The 18226-nt window shown below is 42.2% G+C and overlaps 1 protein-coding gene across 2 annotated transcripts in view; it reads left to right on the plus strand.

Moving 5' to 3' along the window:
- The first annotated feature begins 10480 nt into the window (after positions 1–10480).
- Positions 10481–18226, plus strand: part of SYDE2 (synapse defective Rho GTPase homolog 2) — a 48520-nt gene continuing 40774 nt past the window's right edge. For both annotated transcript variants that reach the window (XM_087719360.1, XM_087719361.1), the window contains exon 1: positions 10481–12489. In XM_087719360.1, the coding sequence (XP_087575486.1) occupies positions 10923–12489 (1567 nt within the window). In that variant the 5' untranslated portion in view covers positions 10481–10922. The remainder of the gene's footprint in view (positions 12490–18226) is intronic.

Consider the following 18226-nt stretch of genomic DNA (forward strand, 5'->3'; position numbering starts at 1 on the left):
GAAATCTGCTGCAAGCCAGTCTATTTGCTTTATTGGAGTGTAAAGTTGAAGGCATCCATAGCTATAAACAACACTCAAGCCTTATAGTCCTCCAAAATCAGTTCTGGACTTCTTTGTTCTTCTAGTGAGGATAGTATTCAGCAACTAAGCTCATTTCCAACTGTACTGCACTACATCCATGGTAATGTGGTGGTGCAGCGGTGTCTCAGTGTTTAGAATGCTATATTTCAAGCTAATTCTGCAGACTGCCAGCAGTTTGATCCTGACCAGTTCAAAGTTGACTGAGACTTCCATCTTTCCAAGGTTGGTAAAATGAGGACGCAGATGGTTGGGGGTAATATGCTGACTCTGTAAACAGCTTAGAGAGGGCGATAAAGTGCTATAAGCGATATATAAGTCTAAATGCTAGTGCTATTGTTATTGCTATATCCAGGATCCAAAGCAATCCTTCCCTTTGCAGCAATGAAGCTCTGTAGGGGTGTGACTATGCAGTCTGTTTCATGGTCTCACTGACGAGAAGCTTCCTGAGGTTTTGCTTCTGAAACATCCCCCTTCTCAGGTCTTTAGAGAACCTTTGGGAATGTCTCCCTCCCTCCCCACCAACAATCACTCAGAGGAATTTCTGTATATAGTCAAACAAATGCATACCGCCACATGCTAACTCCACTACAATATACCGTAGGGATTGACTTGCCTTGTTTTCATTTTGCAGAGCACCACAACTATTCTCAAGAGGGGCTAGCGTGAAACTGATCAGAATACTATATAGAATAGAATAGAATAGAATAGAATAGAATAATTTATTGGCCAAGTGTGATTGGACACACAAGGAATTTGTCTTTGGTACATATGCTCGCTGTGTACACAAAGAAAAATAAAATAGAATACATTCATCAAGAATCATAAGATGCCACACTTTTTTTTCTGCAGGAGCCATGTGTCAGGGAAGAATGAAGGGCCATTTACTGCTTTGGCATGTTCTCCCTAGAAAAACAGCAGTTTTAGGGGTTTTAATGCAAGAGAGAAATGGTGTCTCATGTATTTTGTAGATACTCTTTTTATAGCAAATATGTTTGTTTGTTTTTTGCAAAAGGTCAAACACACACAGTATGTTCTGGAAATGTGACATATATTTATTTGCGTGAGAGGGGGCATGAGCCGATTTTTGTTGCTTCAAGGACCTGCAGTGTATTTAGGAAGGAATGACTGAATGCCAGCTCCCCCCTTACAGCGGGAACTCTGGCTAATTGGCATTGCCTGCCTGTCTTCTCTATTCTGAGGATATGGGATGAAGATGTTTATAAAGCCAGCTTCAAAATAACTTGCAGATCTTGGGGTATAAAAATGATGCCACAGAGAGAAAAAAACTAGAAACAAGGAATATCATTATTAATTCATCCTTCTTAAAAACCTGAGCTTGATGCACATAGCGTCGGAAATTTCTTTCCGCTTAGAGTAGCTAGACGTGCGTAACACTATCAACCTTCCATTCTGAAATTAATGTTTACAGTGCTCAACTGCAATTTAAACCTAGTTTGTAGGATTGAGGTGTTGGCTCTGTTTTTAGGTGAAACTTTAATAGAATTAGACACGTGTGTAGCATTTAAAAGCTTCATATCGCGAAAGTGTAACCCTAGTATAGTTTATTTGCTTTCTTTTGTGCCCCAAACAAGTCTATTGCAGTCTGAGTCAACATTCTTTAGTTATCTTAGAGTGCAGAAGATCAACCTATTTTACAGTTTGAGTCAGCTGATATATAATAGAATATCGATTAGCATGAACTCAGCACAGCAACTACTGCCACTGTAATAGTTGCATGGATCTCAAGGCCTAACATTTGGTCCTCCCATATGCTGGTTTGTCAAGGTTCAAAGGCATTATGTAAGTTGAACAATTACTTGTGGAGCATCTCTCTGATGTTTTATTAGGAGAATCTTCATGGGGTTTTATTTTTGGGGGGGTTAAAAAACTATTGAATAATAGAAAAAGCCAAAGGTAGGGAGATGGCAAGAAAGAAAGCATACTAGCAATCATAGATGCCCAATAAAAGCCATGATACATTCATGTCACGTCAAACATTCATGAAATTATTGCAAGATTATGTCATGTCAATTGCTATTTTGGCCTCATGAGGATGCCCATGCTAAAATTGGAAATGCTCTGCAATGTTCACCCCTTGTCTGTACTTTAGCCATCAGTTGGGGTTGCATTACCCTTTGTATTTGTGGGACTGTTCAAGAGTCAGGTGCGACATGTTTTGGGATACATTAATGATATGTCATTAGGTAGCCTTTATGGCATTACAATAGACATTACTATGTTTTCCTTTTGCTGCATCTTCATGTAAAATTATACTGTGCAACCCAGCCCAGAAAATTTTGATTACAACAGCCACCGCCACAACAAATAATTGAGATAATTAGCATATTTTAAAATTCAACCTAAGAGTTACTGGATTAGTAGCACAATGAGATGTTTGTGTGTTTGTGTGTGTTGCTAATTTTTTTTTACTATCAGTTTGGGAGCGTTTGCACGCGCAACTCTTCTGCACATGCATCTGGGTGGGTGGGCAGAGCCCCCTGCCACTGCTACTACTGGTTTGCCTGATCCAGGTTGAACCGGGAGCAACCCACTTCTCGTGTGTATATTGAAAATAGTTTTCTTCTGAGTCTTTGGTATTATTTTAGAAAACTGGTAATGATTCCTATCTAAGACTGGAAAATTTGTTGCCAATTCATGCAAGGCTTTCACAAATCCACCCACATATGAAATGGACAACAGATTAAGATCAGCCAGGCGGCTAACATAAGGTAAGGCTGCTACTTAAATTTCCAACTTCAAATTGATTGATTGAATTTATATCTTGCTGCAGTTTCAGAACTTTCAGTGGTAGAGAGAGAATAGATTTGTGTGTGTATTTGTGTAATAGGCCGATGGAAGCTAAATAAAGCACAATTGTAAATTTAAACACTTTAAAGAAATTAATGTAATTGAAATGATGGAACATCAAGAAATATGAACACACAATTGTAATAAAATGACATCTGGATCCATAATCACTCAGATTTATTTGTCAGTTTTTCTTAACAAACCACTAATTTTTTCCCCATTCTTCAGTTGAATTTTTGTTGATACAAGTGATTTTGATCCTTTTGCCTTTGGCTTGTCACAAATACAAACTCCTCTTAATTGAACTCCTTCAACAAATACTCTCAGGATGCTAAATACTGGTTGCAAACTTGAAAAAATAGTTACTTTCAGAGCAATCCCAAAGAATCATTCCCAAGTGTTTTGAGCTGAAATCTTAGACTGCAATTTGGATGCACGGTTTTAGGTTGCTCCTGTGTGACTGGAGTGTTGGTTTACAAGGCAATTTTATCACTCACATGTCTTGAATCTTTTGCCCATGGGCAGCCATTAATATTCCCACTTGATGATTACTGCTGTATCTGATGGCTGAGACACTTAATAAATTCAAGGTGAGATTTTGGTTGAAACTGGCAAGGCTCGATCTGCAACTTCTTAGAAAAAAATATGCGACTGAATATGCATTTAGGTTTTTAGCTATGTTAATGTATGAATGAATTCAGTCCAAGCTCCTGCTGTGTCTTCCAAACAGCATCCTGTTTGTGGATATTAAGTTTTATGTTCGTTTGTTTATTTGTTTGCACAATCTCTATCAAATATGTGAGGATAAGATTCTGGATTATTTCATTCAAATCAGTTTAAGACTAGTTTACGGTATGAGCTGATATCTATAAAATATTTGCAAAATAAAGCAAAGCAAAACCAAATAGCACTTACGTTTTGTGTACTGTTTTTGCTGTTAGCAATCTATTGAAAGAGAATATCTAAAAGTTAATTCGTTTTATGGGTGATAGATATTATCGCAGACCAGAGGTTTTTTTTTTTAAGGCTGGGTAGAAATAATTTAAACGTGCTGAACTTTCTTATTGGAATCAAGCAAAAATGTTTAACTTTCCCTGGATCGTGCTCTATTTTTTTTTCCAGACAACAATTCATTCTCAAGCTGTATTCTATCAATGTGAAAAAACCCCTAACTTTCTGTTTAGTTGAGGCAGCCTAGAATCATTTCTAATTGTTCTAGTATGGAAAGAATGTTTTTCTTCTTCTACCAGCACAAAATATCCTATGGGGACAATCTAATGAGTCTTGAGGACAAGCTTGGGACACACCTTTTCTGTGTCTATCCCAGCCTTTTACAATAGCCCTTCTCCCTGAGATTCAGAGTCCTCTATTTAACTTCCAGAGGGCTGTGAAGACCGGTTCCACCACAAAACCGCGGACGACAAAATCACGGTCGACGAAAGCGCGCATTTGACGTCATCACAGCGCGACAAAAACATCGCGCTGTGATCGAAAAATGTAAAAATAAAGCGAAAACCTTACCCTAACCCCCCTAAACCTAACCCTAAACCTAACCCTAAATCTAACCCTAAACCTAACCGTTAACGTAACGCTAAACCTAACGCTAACCCTTAACCTAACGCTAAACGTAACCCTAACGCTCTAAACCTAACCCTAACCCTTAACCTAACCCTAACCCTAACCCTAACCTTAACCCTAACCCTTACCTTTATGTGAATCGGCTTGCTTTAATTTAATTTTTATTTCAATTTTTAATTTTTTTCGTCGCGCTGTGATGACGTCAAATGCGCGCTTTCGTCGATCGCGCTTTTGTGGACCGCGGTTTTGACGGGTCACGGTGAAGACCTGGCTCTTCACCCAGGTTGAAATGAGCCCAGCAAATGTAAGAGTGTGACTATATGATGTCACAAAGCTGAGCTTTGAGATATGTGGTATTGCTGGATTGGTTTGCTCTTTTTATTTAATGCTCAAATGTGAGCTGCCTTGAATTACCTGCTCTAAGATAAAAGGTAAAGGTTCCACTTGCACATATGTGCTAGACGTTCCGACTCTAGGGTGCGGTGCTCAACTCCATTTCAAAGCCGAAGAGACAGCCCTGTCCGAAGACATCTCTGTGGTCATGTGGCCGACATGACTAAATGCTGAAGGCGCGTGAAACGCTGTTACCTTCCCACCAAAATGGTCTCTATTTTTCTACTTTCATTTTTACATGCTTTCAAACTACTAGGTTGGCAGAAGTTGGGAGCTCACTCCGTTACGCAGTGCTAGGGATTCAAACCACCAAACTGCTGAACTTCTGCTCGACAAGCTCAGCGTCTTAGCTACTGAGCCACCGCGTCCCATTTAGTTGGCCATATAAGTTTCTAAATAAGTAAATTGTGGGACAATAATCGACTGAGCTCCAGTTCACCCAGCAAGTATTTTTGACTGCAAGACAGATCATTCTCTTTACACTGGATTCTCAAAAGCTCAGAAGACTGAGAGAGATCTGACAGCTTGAAATCCCACACTGAGTGAATGTGTGTTTTGTTTGTGTGCTGGGAAGTCCCTAAAGTATGGAAAGTACATAGGATATACAATACAATGATAAGCAAAACTGACATGAGCAAAAATGAATCCCAGGGAAATTGATTCCGAGACGGAGATAAAGAAAGAAAAAGACATAGGGCTGAAGAATATTGCAGGATCTCTGATTTCTGAGGTTTTCTGATAATTCAGGCAGTTTTGTTTTTCTGGAGGGGGGCTCTTTGATATGGGTTTATCAATCTTCTATTTATTTAAGAGAACTGTCAAAACTCCCAGGCCAGTGGTGGGTTTCAAAAGTTGTTCAAACCTACTCTGTGGGTGTGGCCTCCTTTGTGGGAGTGGCTTGCCGCCCATGTGACCGGATGGGAGTGGCTTGCCGCCCATGTGACCGGATATGAAGATGCCGACGACACTTGTCAGAACCACCTTAAATTACCTCACACACAGCACTGGCATGCATAAGAATATGATGTAAATATGTTTTTTTTAAAGGCACCTTTGGTTTGCGTTAAAACAACTTCAACACACACAATGTTCTGATTGCACCACAAACGCAGCAGTCATCCTTACCTTTCACAGAGGCACTGAGTTTTATAAATATGAGCATGATAGTGTAGAATAATCATAACCAAGGACCAGTGGTGGGTTTCAAAAAAATTTGGAACCTCTTCTGTAGGTGTGGCCTGCTTTCTGTGTCCACTGGTGGAACCTCTTCTAACCGGTTCGGTAGATTTGACGAACCAGTTCTACCGAATAGGTGCGAACTGGTAGGAACCCACCTCTGTCCCAGGCCCTGTAATAAACCTGATAACCTGTAGATTTCAGCATCCAGAAAGTAATTTCATAGGACTATCAGTCTTATGAGAGATCAACAGTTGTGTCAAAATATGCATACAAACGTAAAAATTAAGACTTGGAGGCCCAGGTTTGCCATGGCACATATTCAGAAAAGCAAATTCTTATATTTTATGACATTGTGTAAGTAGGTAACAAAAAATTGGCAGAGAATCCACTAATTGCAATCTTGGCCTTCCCCACATTAAATTGGGTGAGACCAGCCGCACTGCCTAGTTTCATTGTGCAGGCATGGTAAAAACAGGCTCTTGGACCAGCACAATTTATATTTCTATATTTCCTATGACAGGAGAGAAACACCTTTATGTGGTTATCAAAAACATAATCTTCAGTCTAAGAGTTCAGCTGGTAGATCTGCACGATTGCTACACATTCAAATGATTATTCTTTGATACACATATTTGTTTTTCCATATACTTTCTAGGGTTAAAAATAAGTCAACGAATTTCATGATTTCTCAGTGCAATTTGAAGTGGTTTGTTTTCTCATCTGCACCAAAAATTAAAGTTGGTAATTCATTTCTATTTTTTTTTAAAAAAAAAAAAATCCTATTCAAGGAGCATTCAGGCAAGCAAGCAAGTTGTTCTTTGTAGCTGGCACTTTAGCGTATATTAAAAGTTCCCATCAGATGAAGATAAATCAGCAGGCTACAAGGTGTTCTATGAAGATGTGTTTATAAATGGCTTGTATAAAGGCCATCCATTTTAAATAGGGGACATCTGGTGCCCTGTTTCAAGGTTGTTTTCAATCAAATGATCGCCCATGATGAAGTTGTGTCAGTGGGAGACAACTGACAGAATTTTTAAGATCACTTTGTGAAGCCTGTTCAAAAGGTTTTTTCCTCCAGTCCTTATTGTGATCAATTCCACGGCACATTTGCTGCTACACAAGGCCAGCTGTTGCATCTGTTTGTCTTCTTCGTTAGTATCGTCACACAAAAGCAAACATGAAAAGCACGCACACACTTTCTGAAACTCCACCATCACCTGATGATTCTTTCTTTTGTGTAGGTGTGGGAGGGAAAAGATCTGGCTTAAAAGTTAAAAATACCAGGAAGAACTAATTGTTGCATCATGTTTAGAGTACATTGTGTACTTATTAGGTCTAATTCATGTTACGTTATAGTGCAACACGTTTACCAGCATTTATGGGTATTTATGCACAGTGCATTAATGAATGTGCCACTAAAGAAAGGAGAAAATAGTGTGTGTGTGTGGGGGGGGACGATCTCAGGTCCTTTACAGCATCCTTTGTGGATGTTAAAAGAGTATAAACGTAGTCATTGTATATTTTTCTGGATGTATGTTATTTTTTGTTTGTTTTCTTTTGATATTCTTCTGGATATGTTGTTTCCCCACCAAAAGCAACATTCCAAATTATCAGAGGGGGGAAGCAAAACTAATGCTTGTCCATAATTTTATAGCTGTGACAATTGCCAGGATAACTGTTTCATTCTAATCTTTTCACAATTTTTGAGGTCAACTGGAAAACAGTTTTAATTTAACAATAGGCCATATAGTTACTGAAACTCTTTTTTAAGGCTACAGGCCTCGCAAAATGACCTGTTTTGGGACTAATAATAATATGTAAAGAGAGATAGAGGGAGAAGGAGGGAGAGAGGGAGAGATTACAAAAGCAAGGAAAGTAGAAAACTGGAAAAACCTTGTCCTGCCCACCCCTACTACTGTATAATTCACTTCCGTTTGTAATTAGTTCAGCCCTTACCTCGCAGTTTCCTCTGGCACAAAGATTCCAGCCTTTTGAGATGCTATCTGAACATACAGTGTCCTTACTTAACCTCGGAAGGGCCAGGAGACAGTAAATGCCCCAGCCAACTCCTCTGGCTGGCCAGCTGCTTTATCAATATGGAGGGGGGAGGCTTTCTGCCAGAACCAAAGACAGTTGAGACCCTTTTCCTGACAGTGATTAATGAGAAAAGGATGTTGCAGATTCACAGTGGATTCCAAAGTATGAGACCGAATAGACTGTCCTATGTTTAGGAGCAAAAGGAGTGATTTCAAAAGCTGGATGATGTTTTTAATTTTGAAATGTAAGCGCTGTGTTTCTATTCTGATTTGAGCAGTTGCGGGGGGGGGGGGGAGAAGAGAAATTTAGCTTCCACTTTCTTTATAGTTACAATCCTACTTCAGACACATAATATGAAGAATCCAGATGTCTGGGAAAGGATCTACTGCTGGGAAAGATAGAAGGAAAGAAAACAGGAGAACCAACAACAAGCAGATGGACTCAGAGTGGCAATGAGTGCTCCACTGAGAAACTTGAAAGAAGCGTGGCACGACAAAACCGTGGTCCACTAAAGTGCGCCCGATTAAAGCACGTACCTGACGTCATCAGCAGCGCGACAAATAAAATTAAAAATAAATTAAATTAAAATAAAAATTAAATTAAAGCAAGCCGATTCACATAAAGGTAAGGGTTAGGGTTAGGTTTAGGGTTAGGGTTAGGTTAAGGTTTAGGGTTAGGTTTAGGGTTACGTTAAGCGTTAGGGTTAGGTTTAGGGTTAGATTAAGGGTTAGCGTTAGGTTTAGCATTAGGTTAAGGGTTAGGCTTAGGGTTAGGTTTAGGGTTAGGTTTGGGGGGGTTAGGTTTAGATTTACGCATTAATTTTAAGTTTACCGCTCACAGCGTGCTGTTTTCGTCGCGCTGTGATGACGTCACGTACGCGCTTTCGTCGAGCGCGCTTTAGTCTACCGCGGTTTTGTGGTGGAACCGAAAGAAGAGCTTAGAGATAGATCGTCACAGAGAAAATCCATATGGTAGCTGCTTCTTTTTCTTGTGCCATATCCATCGTTGGATGTTGGCGATCATGTTGGCAATCCTATTTTTGTCAACAGCCGCATGAAAAAGTGCTTCTGAGTTTGTCCAAACCAGTCTTTTAGGTTTTGAAGCCATGATGTTCTTCTTCTGCCTGAACCTTGTTTGCCTTCAATTTTTTCCTGGAGGATTAAGTGAAGTGCGCCGTATTTTCTGGGTGTCGCATCACATGTCCAAAATATTCTAACTTTCGCTTTTTAACGGCTTTGATGATTTCCCTTTGCTTTCCCAGGCGGCTTAGGAGTAAAAAATGACTTGATGGGACACAATCAAATCTCTGTAGCTGGAAGAAGCCATTTCCACTTTCTGAACCTTATCTCTTAGCTTCTTTATGCATAACATAAAGTCTAGAAATGCTCTGGGTGGCTCCAAGCAAGCTGAATAAAATGGTGGGAAAACAAATGTCCCATTTCATAAATGCAGTAGTGGGAATCTCAGTAGTTGCAGTAGTGCAATCATCAGAACACATACATATGGATTGTGTGATGGAGGCTCCATGTAAGGTCTTATCCATCAGAACAAGTCACCTGGCTGTTGTTCTCCAAGACACAGGGATGTTTTTAAAATAAGTATTGAAAGATCTCTTGCGCTGATCCTCTAATGCTCATATCCCTGCCGCATAACAAGCAGGTACAGATAGTCCTTGAGTTATGACCATAACTGAGCCCCAAATTTGTGTTAAGTGAAACATTTGTTAAGGGAGTTTGCCCTATTTTACAACTTTTCTTGCTGCAGTTGTTAAGTAAATCATTGTATTTGTGAAGTTAGTAACACGGTTGTTAAATGGATCTGGCTTCCCCACTGACTTTGCTTGTCAGAAGACCGCAAAAGCTGATCGCATGACCCCAGGACACTGCAACCTACATAAATATGAACCATTTGCCAAGCACCTGAATTTTGATCACGTGGCCATGGGGATGCTGTCGTGGTCGTTAAGTGTGAAAAGCGGTCGTAAGTCAGTTTTTTTCCAGTGCCGTTGTCACTCTGAACGGTCCCTAAATGAACTGTTGTAAGACAAGGACTACCTGTATTTGTCAGCTGCACATTTCAACTTTGAGAACTTTTTCAATGCTGGCGAGCGGGGGAAGAAGCTCCTTTGTTGCATTCGCTTCTTCTTACCCAAAGGGTGATCGAAGGCAGCAGGAGAGGCTTCTCCCCCCCCCCTCCCCACCACCAAATTTTTTTACCGGGTTTAATCTAACAGGGCTTCTCGCTGGGTTTAAGCACCGATGGTCGAGGAAAGGGTTAATTTTGGAAGAGGGAAGCCAGAGGGGGCGAAGGCTGGAAGAGTTCGTCTCAGCGCCCCGCCCCCGCGCGCGCGTGTATGTGGAGGTGGCGCGCGGCGGCGGCGGGGAAAGGGGGGGGAGACGGGGAGGGGGGAAAAGAGCCGGGCAAACCTGGCCTCCCTCTCCTGTTGTTCTCCCCCGACGTCTCAGCCCAGGCTGGGCAGCCTCGGGGCTGGAACGCGAGGAAGGCAAGGCCGCGCGCGCGCGCTCCGGTCCCCCCCCCCCAAAAAAGCGCTCTTCAGCCAAGCTGCTTTGGCAGTAAGACATGCGCATTGCGGAGCGCCCTCTCACCCCGCTCAGTTATGCCAAGTATGTGAGCCCGAGTTGCTGCAGCAGCAGCGGCGGCGGTAAAGAGCGAGAGGCGCCCGAGGACCAGCTAGAGAAGATCATGGCGCGCTCTAGTCAGCTGCGCTCCAAGCTGTTGCGCTCGCCGTTGCTACCGCCGTCGCCTCCGCTTTGCTCAAGGCGCCGCCAAGCAGCGGCACCCCGATTGCGCTCGACGGCAGCCAACTGAAGGAGGCGCGACCAGGCATGGCTGACCCTCTGCGCAGGACTTTCTCCAGGCTGCGAAGTAGGAGGTCGCAGCGAGTAGCCACGGAAGCCGCTGCCCGCGGGAAGCCCAGCGAGAGAGGCGGCAGGGGCGTCGGAGCCCTTGGAGGGAAAACCCAGCAGAACCTGCACCTCCATCACCCCTGCCTGGAAAACGGAGTGGCGACCGAAGCGTGTCCCGGGTTGGGAAGCCAGGTGGGCGGTTGTGAAGTGCTCCTCGTGTCCCCGTTGGAAGGGCCGGCCTTGCGGGAGTCGGCTGCCTGGTCCCGGTGGGGAAAGGCGGAGATGCCCGGAGAAAGGTTGCCGGGAGCCGCTGTGGCCCGCGCTTGCCCTCCGAGAAAGCGCGCGGAAGGCAGGGCGCTGCAGCAGCCGAGCCCCCCGGAGCTCCGCGCGCCTCCGCCGGCCGCCGAGCTCTGCTTCTCCTCGTCCTCCTTTTTCCCGAGGGGTTCGGAACCTGCACCGGCCCTGGAGTGCGGTGGCGGGAGCGAAGAAGACGACTATTACGATAACCAGAGGCTGCCTGGCTGGGGCTGCCAAGGAACGACCCGAACGGCCGAAGAAGCAACGCGGGGAAACAAGGAAGGCAACGCGGCCCCCTGTCCGGGTGCTGGCGGAGGCAGCAGGGCCAGAGCGAGAGAAAGCACCGGCAAACTGCGAAGCCAACTCCAGGAGGCCTATTACCTGTTGATCCACGCCATGCACGACCTTCCTCCGGCCAGCCCCACTGCTGGAGGACCCTCACCCCAGCCCGCCAGCCATCTGCCCGCCTCTGAGGACGCTGCAGGGAGTGATGATTTACGCTGGTCTTTCACCTGTGCCGAGGGATGCTCCCCATTGCAAAGATCCGATCCCAGTGCCCAAGGCTCAGCCAAGAATCCCATCTGGCGCCAGGGCATCAGCAAGAGTCTGGAGAGCCTCTGCTTTACCCAGCCTTCCGCTTACAAGCTGCTGCTCCTGCGGAGATGTCGGAGTGAAGGTGCGCTCCAATCTCTGTTTCAAGAGCCACTGGAGCCCCGTGGCCAGCTGCTGCTCAAACCTCAGGAACTTGGCACCAGCCAGGAAACCTGCTTCCTGGCAGCTGCCACACACGGCTCTGGTGACAGCGGCTGTGAGAAGACCCTCAGCAGCCAAGGCCTTGGTGAAGCACATCCCTCGGGACTCCAGGAAGACTTGGGGGAGCTGTTAGCCCCTGAGCTGTATGGAGCCCAGGGCAAAATGTTGGATCCAGTAAGAGCAACCAGGTGTAGTCATGAGGGAAGACCCCAGCAGCCCCCAGAAAATTCCTCTCCGGGCCCCTTCAAGCCACCTGCCATGACTGTTCGGAAGCTGCAGAAGTGGATGTACAAAGGACGCCTGCTCTCCTTGGGCATGAAAGGCCGGGGTGGGACAGCTGGGATGTCCCCCCCATCTTCCCACACCAAAGTCACTGGGAGTTGCAGGCCACTTCTTGGCAGAGGAGAGGGGCTCACACTTTCGCCCCCTGCTCACTTGAATGGTCCAGGGTCCAAGGCCCGAGTATCCCCTTCAGACCAAAGAATCTTGCTGACAGGTAATGATTTCTGTGGTCTCCTGTTTTCCTTTCAAGGGTCTTGTGAGCTTAAGGGCTTTGGCCCACTTTTGCTGTTAAGACTTTCTCCTCTTTCTTGCTTCTCTGTGATTGTGGAAGATTTAGCTTGTTGAATGTCTGCTAAGCCTAGAAAACCAGCCATTTTGAAAGCTGATACCAAAAACCTCATGTACTATGTGTTCTTTTTCCAATTGGCTTATCTCTTCAGTAGCTTCCAGAGCAAAAAAGGTAGCTTCACTTTTCCAGCCTGGAATACATGATTTATGCAGTGAAGTTGATTGAACCTTGTTTACACAATATTATACAACCCTCCTAATTTTTAACCCAGAAGGCATGCAAACTCCTATGCCAAATCCTAAAATGTAAATAGCAGGCTAATTTTGCAGGAGAGAAAGAGTCTCTGTCCATGTTTGCAGAGCAGAGCTAGTCATTTTCCATTGAGAACGTACCACAGTTGAGTTCCTTTTGGCATAACCTGCTGCGTGATACAGTCTGGTTAAATGTTAATAGTTGTGTAAATTGTTTCTGTTCAGTGTGGACAGTTTAAATGTGTTTTTCTTTGGCTGCGTTATTATAGTTTGAAGCATATGGTGTCATGTTTTCGGAACTCCCGTTGATAAGAGTGCAAGTGAGAATGAGAAATAAGCACATTTGACAATCCTTATGTAGCTAGTATCATAACCTGTGAAAAATTGCCACGAAAACAATGTATACTCTAACATGTTGCTATTGTTTTAGGAATTTGGATACCCGGTGAAGAGAATTAGGGTTTCCACATGATATTTGCTACACACCTACTTCTTATTTCTCTCAATTGATATGCGTTCACGAATGATGTCTCCATATGTGATCTTCGACATTCCCTAATTAGATCACCTCTAGATTGAGCATATTGTAACACTCCTAACTCTGAGCTGCCATTCAACACACTTTGGACAGCAGATTAAAAAAATGGGCAGTGCTAATAAAATTGGACTACAACATACATCATTCCCTGGGTGGGAAGCTGGGGGTAATGAGCATTATAGTCCAAAACAGTTAGACTATCTGATACACAGTTAGGCAAGTGGTTTCAGAAGTTGAAATAAAGGCTGTGTTAATGTTTGATTTTCAAATTCAGTTCAAAAAGATGATTTGAATAAACTGGCCTGATTTAAATTGATATTGGTTATTTTGGATATTTTGCATACCTACATAAGAACCTTTTCAAAACTGAACTGACTATTTTATTTTCATGGACTCCTGGAAATATCAGTGATATATACATAAATACTTTTCTTATCTCTTTTTCAAAATCCTTGCTTCAAGCAGCAGCAGAAATTGAAAAAAAACATGGGTCTGGTGAAGCCCCGTGACTTCATTTTATTCTGTCTATTCTGAGGGGTGAAATATTCTAGGAAGAGCTGCCAACTCAGCATGGCCATTTCTAGAAAATGGCTTCCTTTGTATATTAATTGTGTGTGGCTAAAGTGAGTTAATAACTCACTTATTCAAGTACCCATATGTGAAGCAATCTTTCTAAGTCTCATTCCATTTATTTCTTTTAACCCAGCATTGCAATAGTTCAGCCTAAGCCTGAATCTCACTAAATGTATATAGGGTCAGGGAAGAAGATGGGACAAAGTAGAATTAACTATCTTTTAATGGCAAAATTACTATGAAGGGGAAAAAATTGGGGGAGAGCCTTCCTAACTATGCCTTAACTCCAGATCTGGTCTGTTGTAGGTTTTAAAATGGCAATTGATTAATTATTTGTTGGGATAATGACTTTTTTATTGTGTATGCCTATATTATCATCATCATCATCCTGAATCAGTTCATTACAATATGAAGGCATCTTCACTGAACATTATGGACCAAATCTATTGGTCTACTTCAGTGCAAGTTGTTAGATTTTTTAGAATAGGCTTGAGAGAGAGTGAGTTCCCAAAATCACCCAGTGAGCTTCTGTACTTAAGGAAGGAGCAGAATCTAAATCTCCATGCTCCAACACCTTAAGCACTGTACCACGTTGCTCTTGCATGCCTATATAACAGACAAGGAAGGCTATCTCAGAAGCGTGTAGCTTTACCAAACCTTTAATTCTACCACTTGCATTATTGAATGACTTCTGAATCAGCTAAATTATTTGTTGTTGTTTTTAAAGAACAAGACATAGCCTTAAATCTAGTTTTTACATGTATGGTTATGTGTGAACAGTTATGGAAACTGTTCAGAATCCAGTCTTCAGAAACACAGCTATCTATAATGTAGGAATAAGCATCTATTTTAATATATTCTGATCTGTAGATTGAGCCCTAGTTGGGAATAGTGCTTAAGGCATCAGGCTAGAAAACCACGAGATCATGAGCTTTAGTCCCACATTAGGAACGAGCCCTGAGTGACCTTCAGCCAGTCACTTTTTCTCAGCTTTAGAAAGGAAGGGATGCAAACCAGTTTTGAAGGACCATGCCAAGAAAACAGCAGGGACTTCACCAGGCAGTGTCCTGGAATTGGACATAATTGAACAGTAGTTAAAAAAAAAAGGTTATTTCTGTTTCTTTTGTTATATTAACCTTCAAATACAGAGATATTTATCTTATTATAGAATTAGCCAGTTTGGTGACTTCCTTGTATCTTGAAGTTCAATTCTTATGAGTTAGCAGAGATAATAGTCAAGGTTTAGTGGAATTTATGCATTTGTTAGATATGTATCATATTTTTCATTTAGGAGTTCAAAGTGACAAGCATAATATTCTCTTTCCCCCCTTTTTTCTTCAGCAGACAATCTGTGACATAGGCTAGAGCCACTAGGCTAAACAAGAATGAGTGGCCCAAAGTTATGTAGGAAGTTTCCATAGCTAAGGGTAGACTTAGTCTCCCTAGTGCCAGTCCAGCACTTTACTATAACATGATACAGGCAGAATTATATGCCCACACTGAATTTCATAAATTCAAAATACCTGGAGATTGATTGTTCACATCTCAGAAGCATTCAAGTTGCATAATCCATCCTGCTTAATCATAAACTTAGTTAAGTAGTAGATGTACGGCAAGGGTGTTCCATATCCACAGGGGTGGGTTTCTCGCCCCGTTCCAACCAGTTCGGTTGGAACGGGGCCGGCGGCATCCTCGTGCATGCGCGCAGTGCACGCATGCGTACTAGTGCCTGTGCGATGCTCCAGCTGCTCCGGGAGGATCACGCAGGCGCTGTATGCGTTCTGCGCATGTGTGGAAGCGCAGAACTTGTCAAAACCGGGTAAGAAATGCGGGCGGGCGGGTGGATCCTTCGGTGTTCCCGGAAGTTACTTCCGGGTTTGCTGACCAACCGGTTCGCGGGGACTGCCGCGAACCGCCTGAAACCCACCCCTGCATATCCACCCTCTGATTCCTTCAGTGAGTGGAGAAATATGACTGCCAAGCTACTTTTGCTTGAGTTAAGCTTGCTTTTCTAAATGTTGTGTGTGTGAGAGAGAGATACTACAAATATTTGCTTAGTCTCCCCAAATTATGCATATTTTCTTCATGGAGGAATTGGAATCAATACCAGCTACTACAACTGCCTCTAAAGTTTGTTGAATTTCCAGGAATTTTACACACCTTTGTACAAATTCTCTCTGGGTGTTGCTGGAAAATCCAAGAAGTAAACCTGCTGTGTTATTCAGGACCCATCCCCCAATGTTACTGTGCTCAGGTGAAAAGGCTCTTTACAGGTGTTTATGCTTTTCATAATGTTTGAAGAAAGACTAAATTACATTAATAGGCATTCCTTATCTTGCCCTTTTAGCAGTGTGTGGTCTCTCGTTAACTGTAGAATCAGTTACATTTTAATATGGTTTCTTTTTCTTTCATGTTACAACTTTTCGATGTAAGTACATACTAAATTACTGTAGTAGAAAATGCTTTTCAAGCGTGCAGCCACATTTTGTTTTATGTTCTGTTTTAGGATTATACCAGGTTTAAAGTTTCATTGCTTTAAATCCTCCTAGATTTATTACAAAACACTTATTCAGAAAAATGTAATTAGCAAAAGCATTCTAAGTATTGGTTGCAAAATATTATTATATTTCACATATTGTTTTACAGGCATGGGGAGGTTACAATGCACATAATTATAACGTACCTTTTAATTATACAGAGTTGAATAGGCACATAGAAGCAGATATGTTCAAGAAGTAAGATTTGCTATGTTGTGAACAATTTTTTGGCATGTAGAGTTATAGCATCTTCCTTAGAATTACAATTTAAAGCAAAATATAAATACTAGCACAGTGAGCAATTAAATGATAGCAAGTTCAATTTAGAATGGATTGTATTTAAATGAGGGATTCTCCATCTTTAAAGGAGACTTAGAAGACCTTGTGAGAATAAAAACAGAAAGAAAGGCTGTGTTACCTTTAAATACAAAGAAGACAAGGTAATATCAACATCCATGAGTTTACACTTGACAATGAAGATGTGAAATAGTGTTTTCTTAAGCTGATAAAGATGGGGATTGTGCTTGAGACATAAAGATGAGTTTAATCCTAAAACCAATGCAGTCAAAATGTGGGATAGGTCATAAAGGATTAGGTCATTTTAGTATTTGTTTTCATTAGAAGCAGAAGGAATACATTTATTAAAAATCCATCTTAAATAAATGGATAGAGTTAGGGCTATTAAGGCTTTAAAGGAAGGTGAACTGCTTTCAGCTGTAAACATATTTTGTGACTTCTCATAATATTCACGAATGAAGACAAACATGTACCAAGATAATGTTGCAAGATCCAATGTGGGTCAGTCACCAGGGCCAGAAGCTTTGTCTTCTGAGATTTCACACTTGTACTGGAGCCCATCTTCAGAGAACTTCCACTCTGCCATAGTCTGCCATAGAGAAGTTCTCTCAGGATGGGCTCCAGCACAAGTCTGAAAGCTCAGAAGACAAAACCTCTGGTCCCAGTGACCAACCCAAATTGGATCCTGCTCACAATATTATTGTACTTGTACTTGTACTTGTACTTGACGCCTCTTCACCCATCGTGGGTATAGGCGACTTCCATGGAAATTTGACGCCACTGTTTTCGGTCCTGGGCTAGGGTTGTCAGGTGGTGCAGTCAGTCGCTATTATATGATTTTCGGCTAAGATTGAATGGGCGCATGACTATATCTTCGGCTTTCCGTTTGAAGTGACGCAGAGTGGTTAGACGAACACCTCCTTTTGGCTGTTTCCAGGTCGGACCAGGCTCTGCAAGCAGGGAAATTTTTGGGATTCGATTATCTGGCATTCTCAATGTATGGCCTAGCCAGCGCCATCGTCTAAGTTTAAATTACTTTAGATAGGGAGAAATAGAAATAAATCTATATAATCTTGTGGACATAATCGTACAGCTTTTGAAATATATTATCAGGCCGTTGAGTAAAACCTAAATTTATTGCTATTGCATTTAGCGGCACTAAATAAAATTTGTCATAGACTCATTAAAATAGATATAAAAGTCATTGTGGTTAAGACTGGATCTGATGTATTATGTTGACCATGGTCTGAAAAAATACTGCAATTCTATACCAAATATATATCAGCCATGCTTAACGAAGCACCTGACATTTAATAACAAGTCTTTCTAACATTACAAAGTTGCACGAATGTCAGTAGAGAAAACATTATCAAGATTTTGGTAATAATTTGGCCATCATCTTGATGGATGACTAGCTTTGCAAGTTCTTTTTCTGTGGTAGTTTATATTTGATAAATGTCTATGAT

Source organism: Thamnophis sirtalis, unplaced genomic scaffold, assembly GCF_051295495.1.
Source record: "Thamnophis sirtalis isolate CommonGarterSnake01/CBP01778 unplaced genomic scaffold, rThaSir2_p1.2 scaffold_7, whole genome shotgun sequence".
Classification (NCBI taxonomy): Eukaryota; Metazoa; Chordata; class Lepidosauria; order Squamata; family Natricidae; genus Thamnophis; species Thamnophis sirtalis.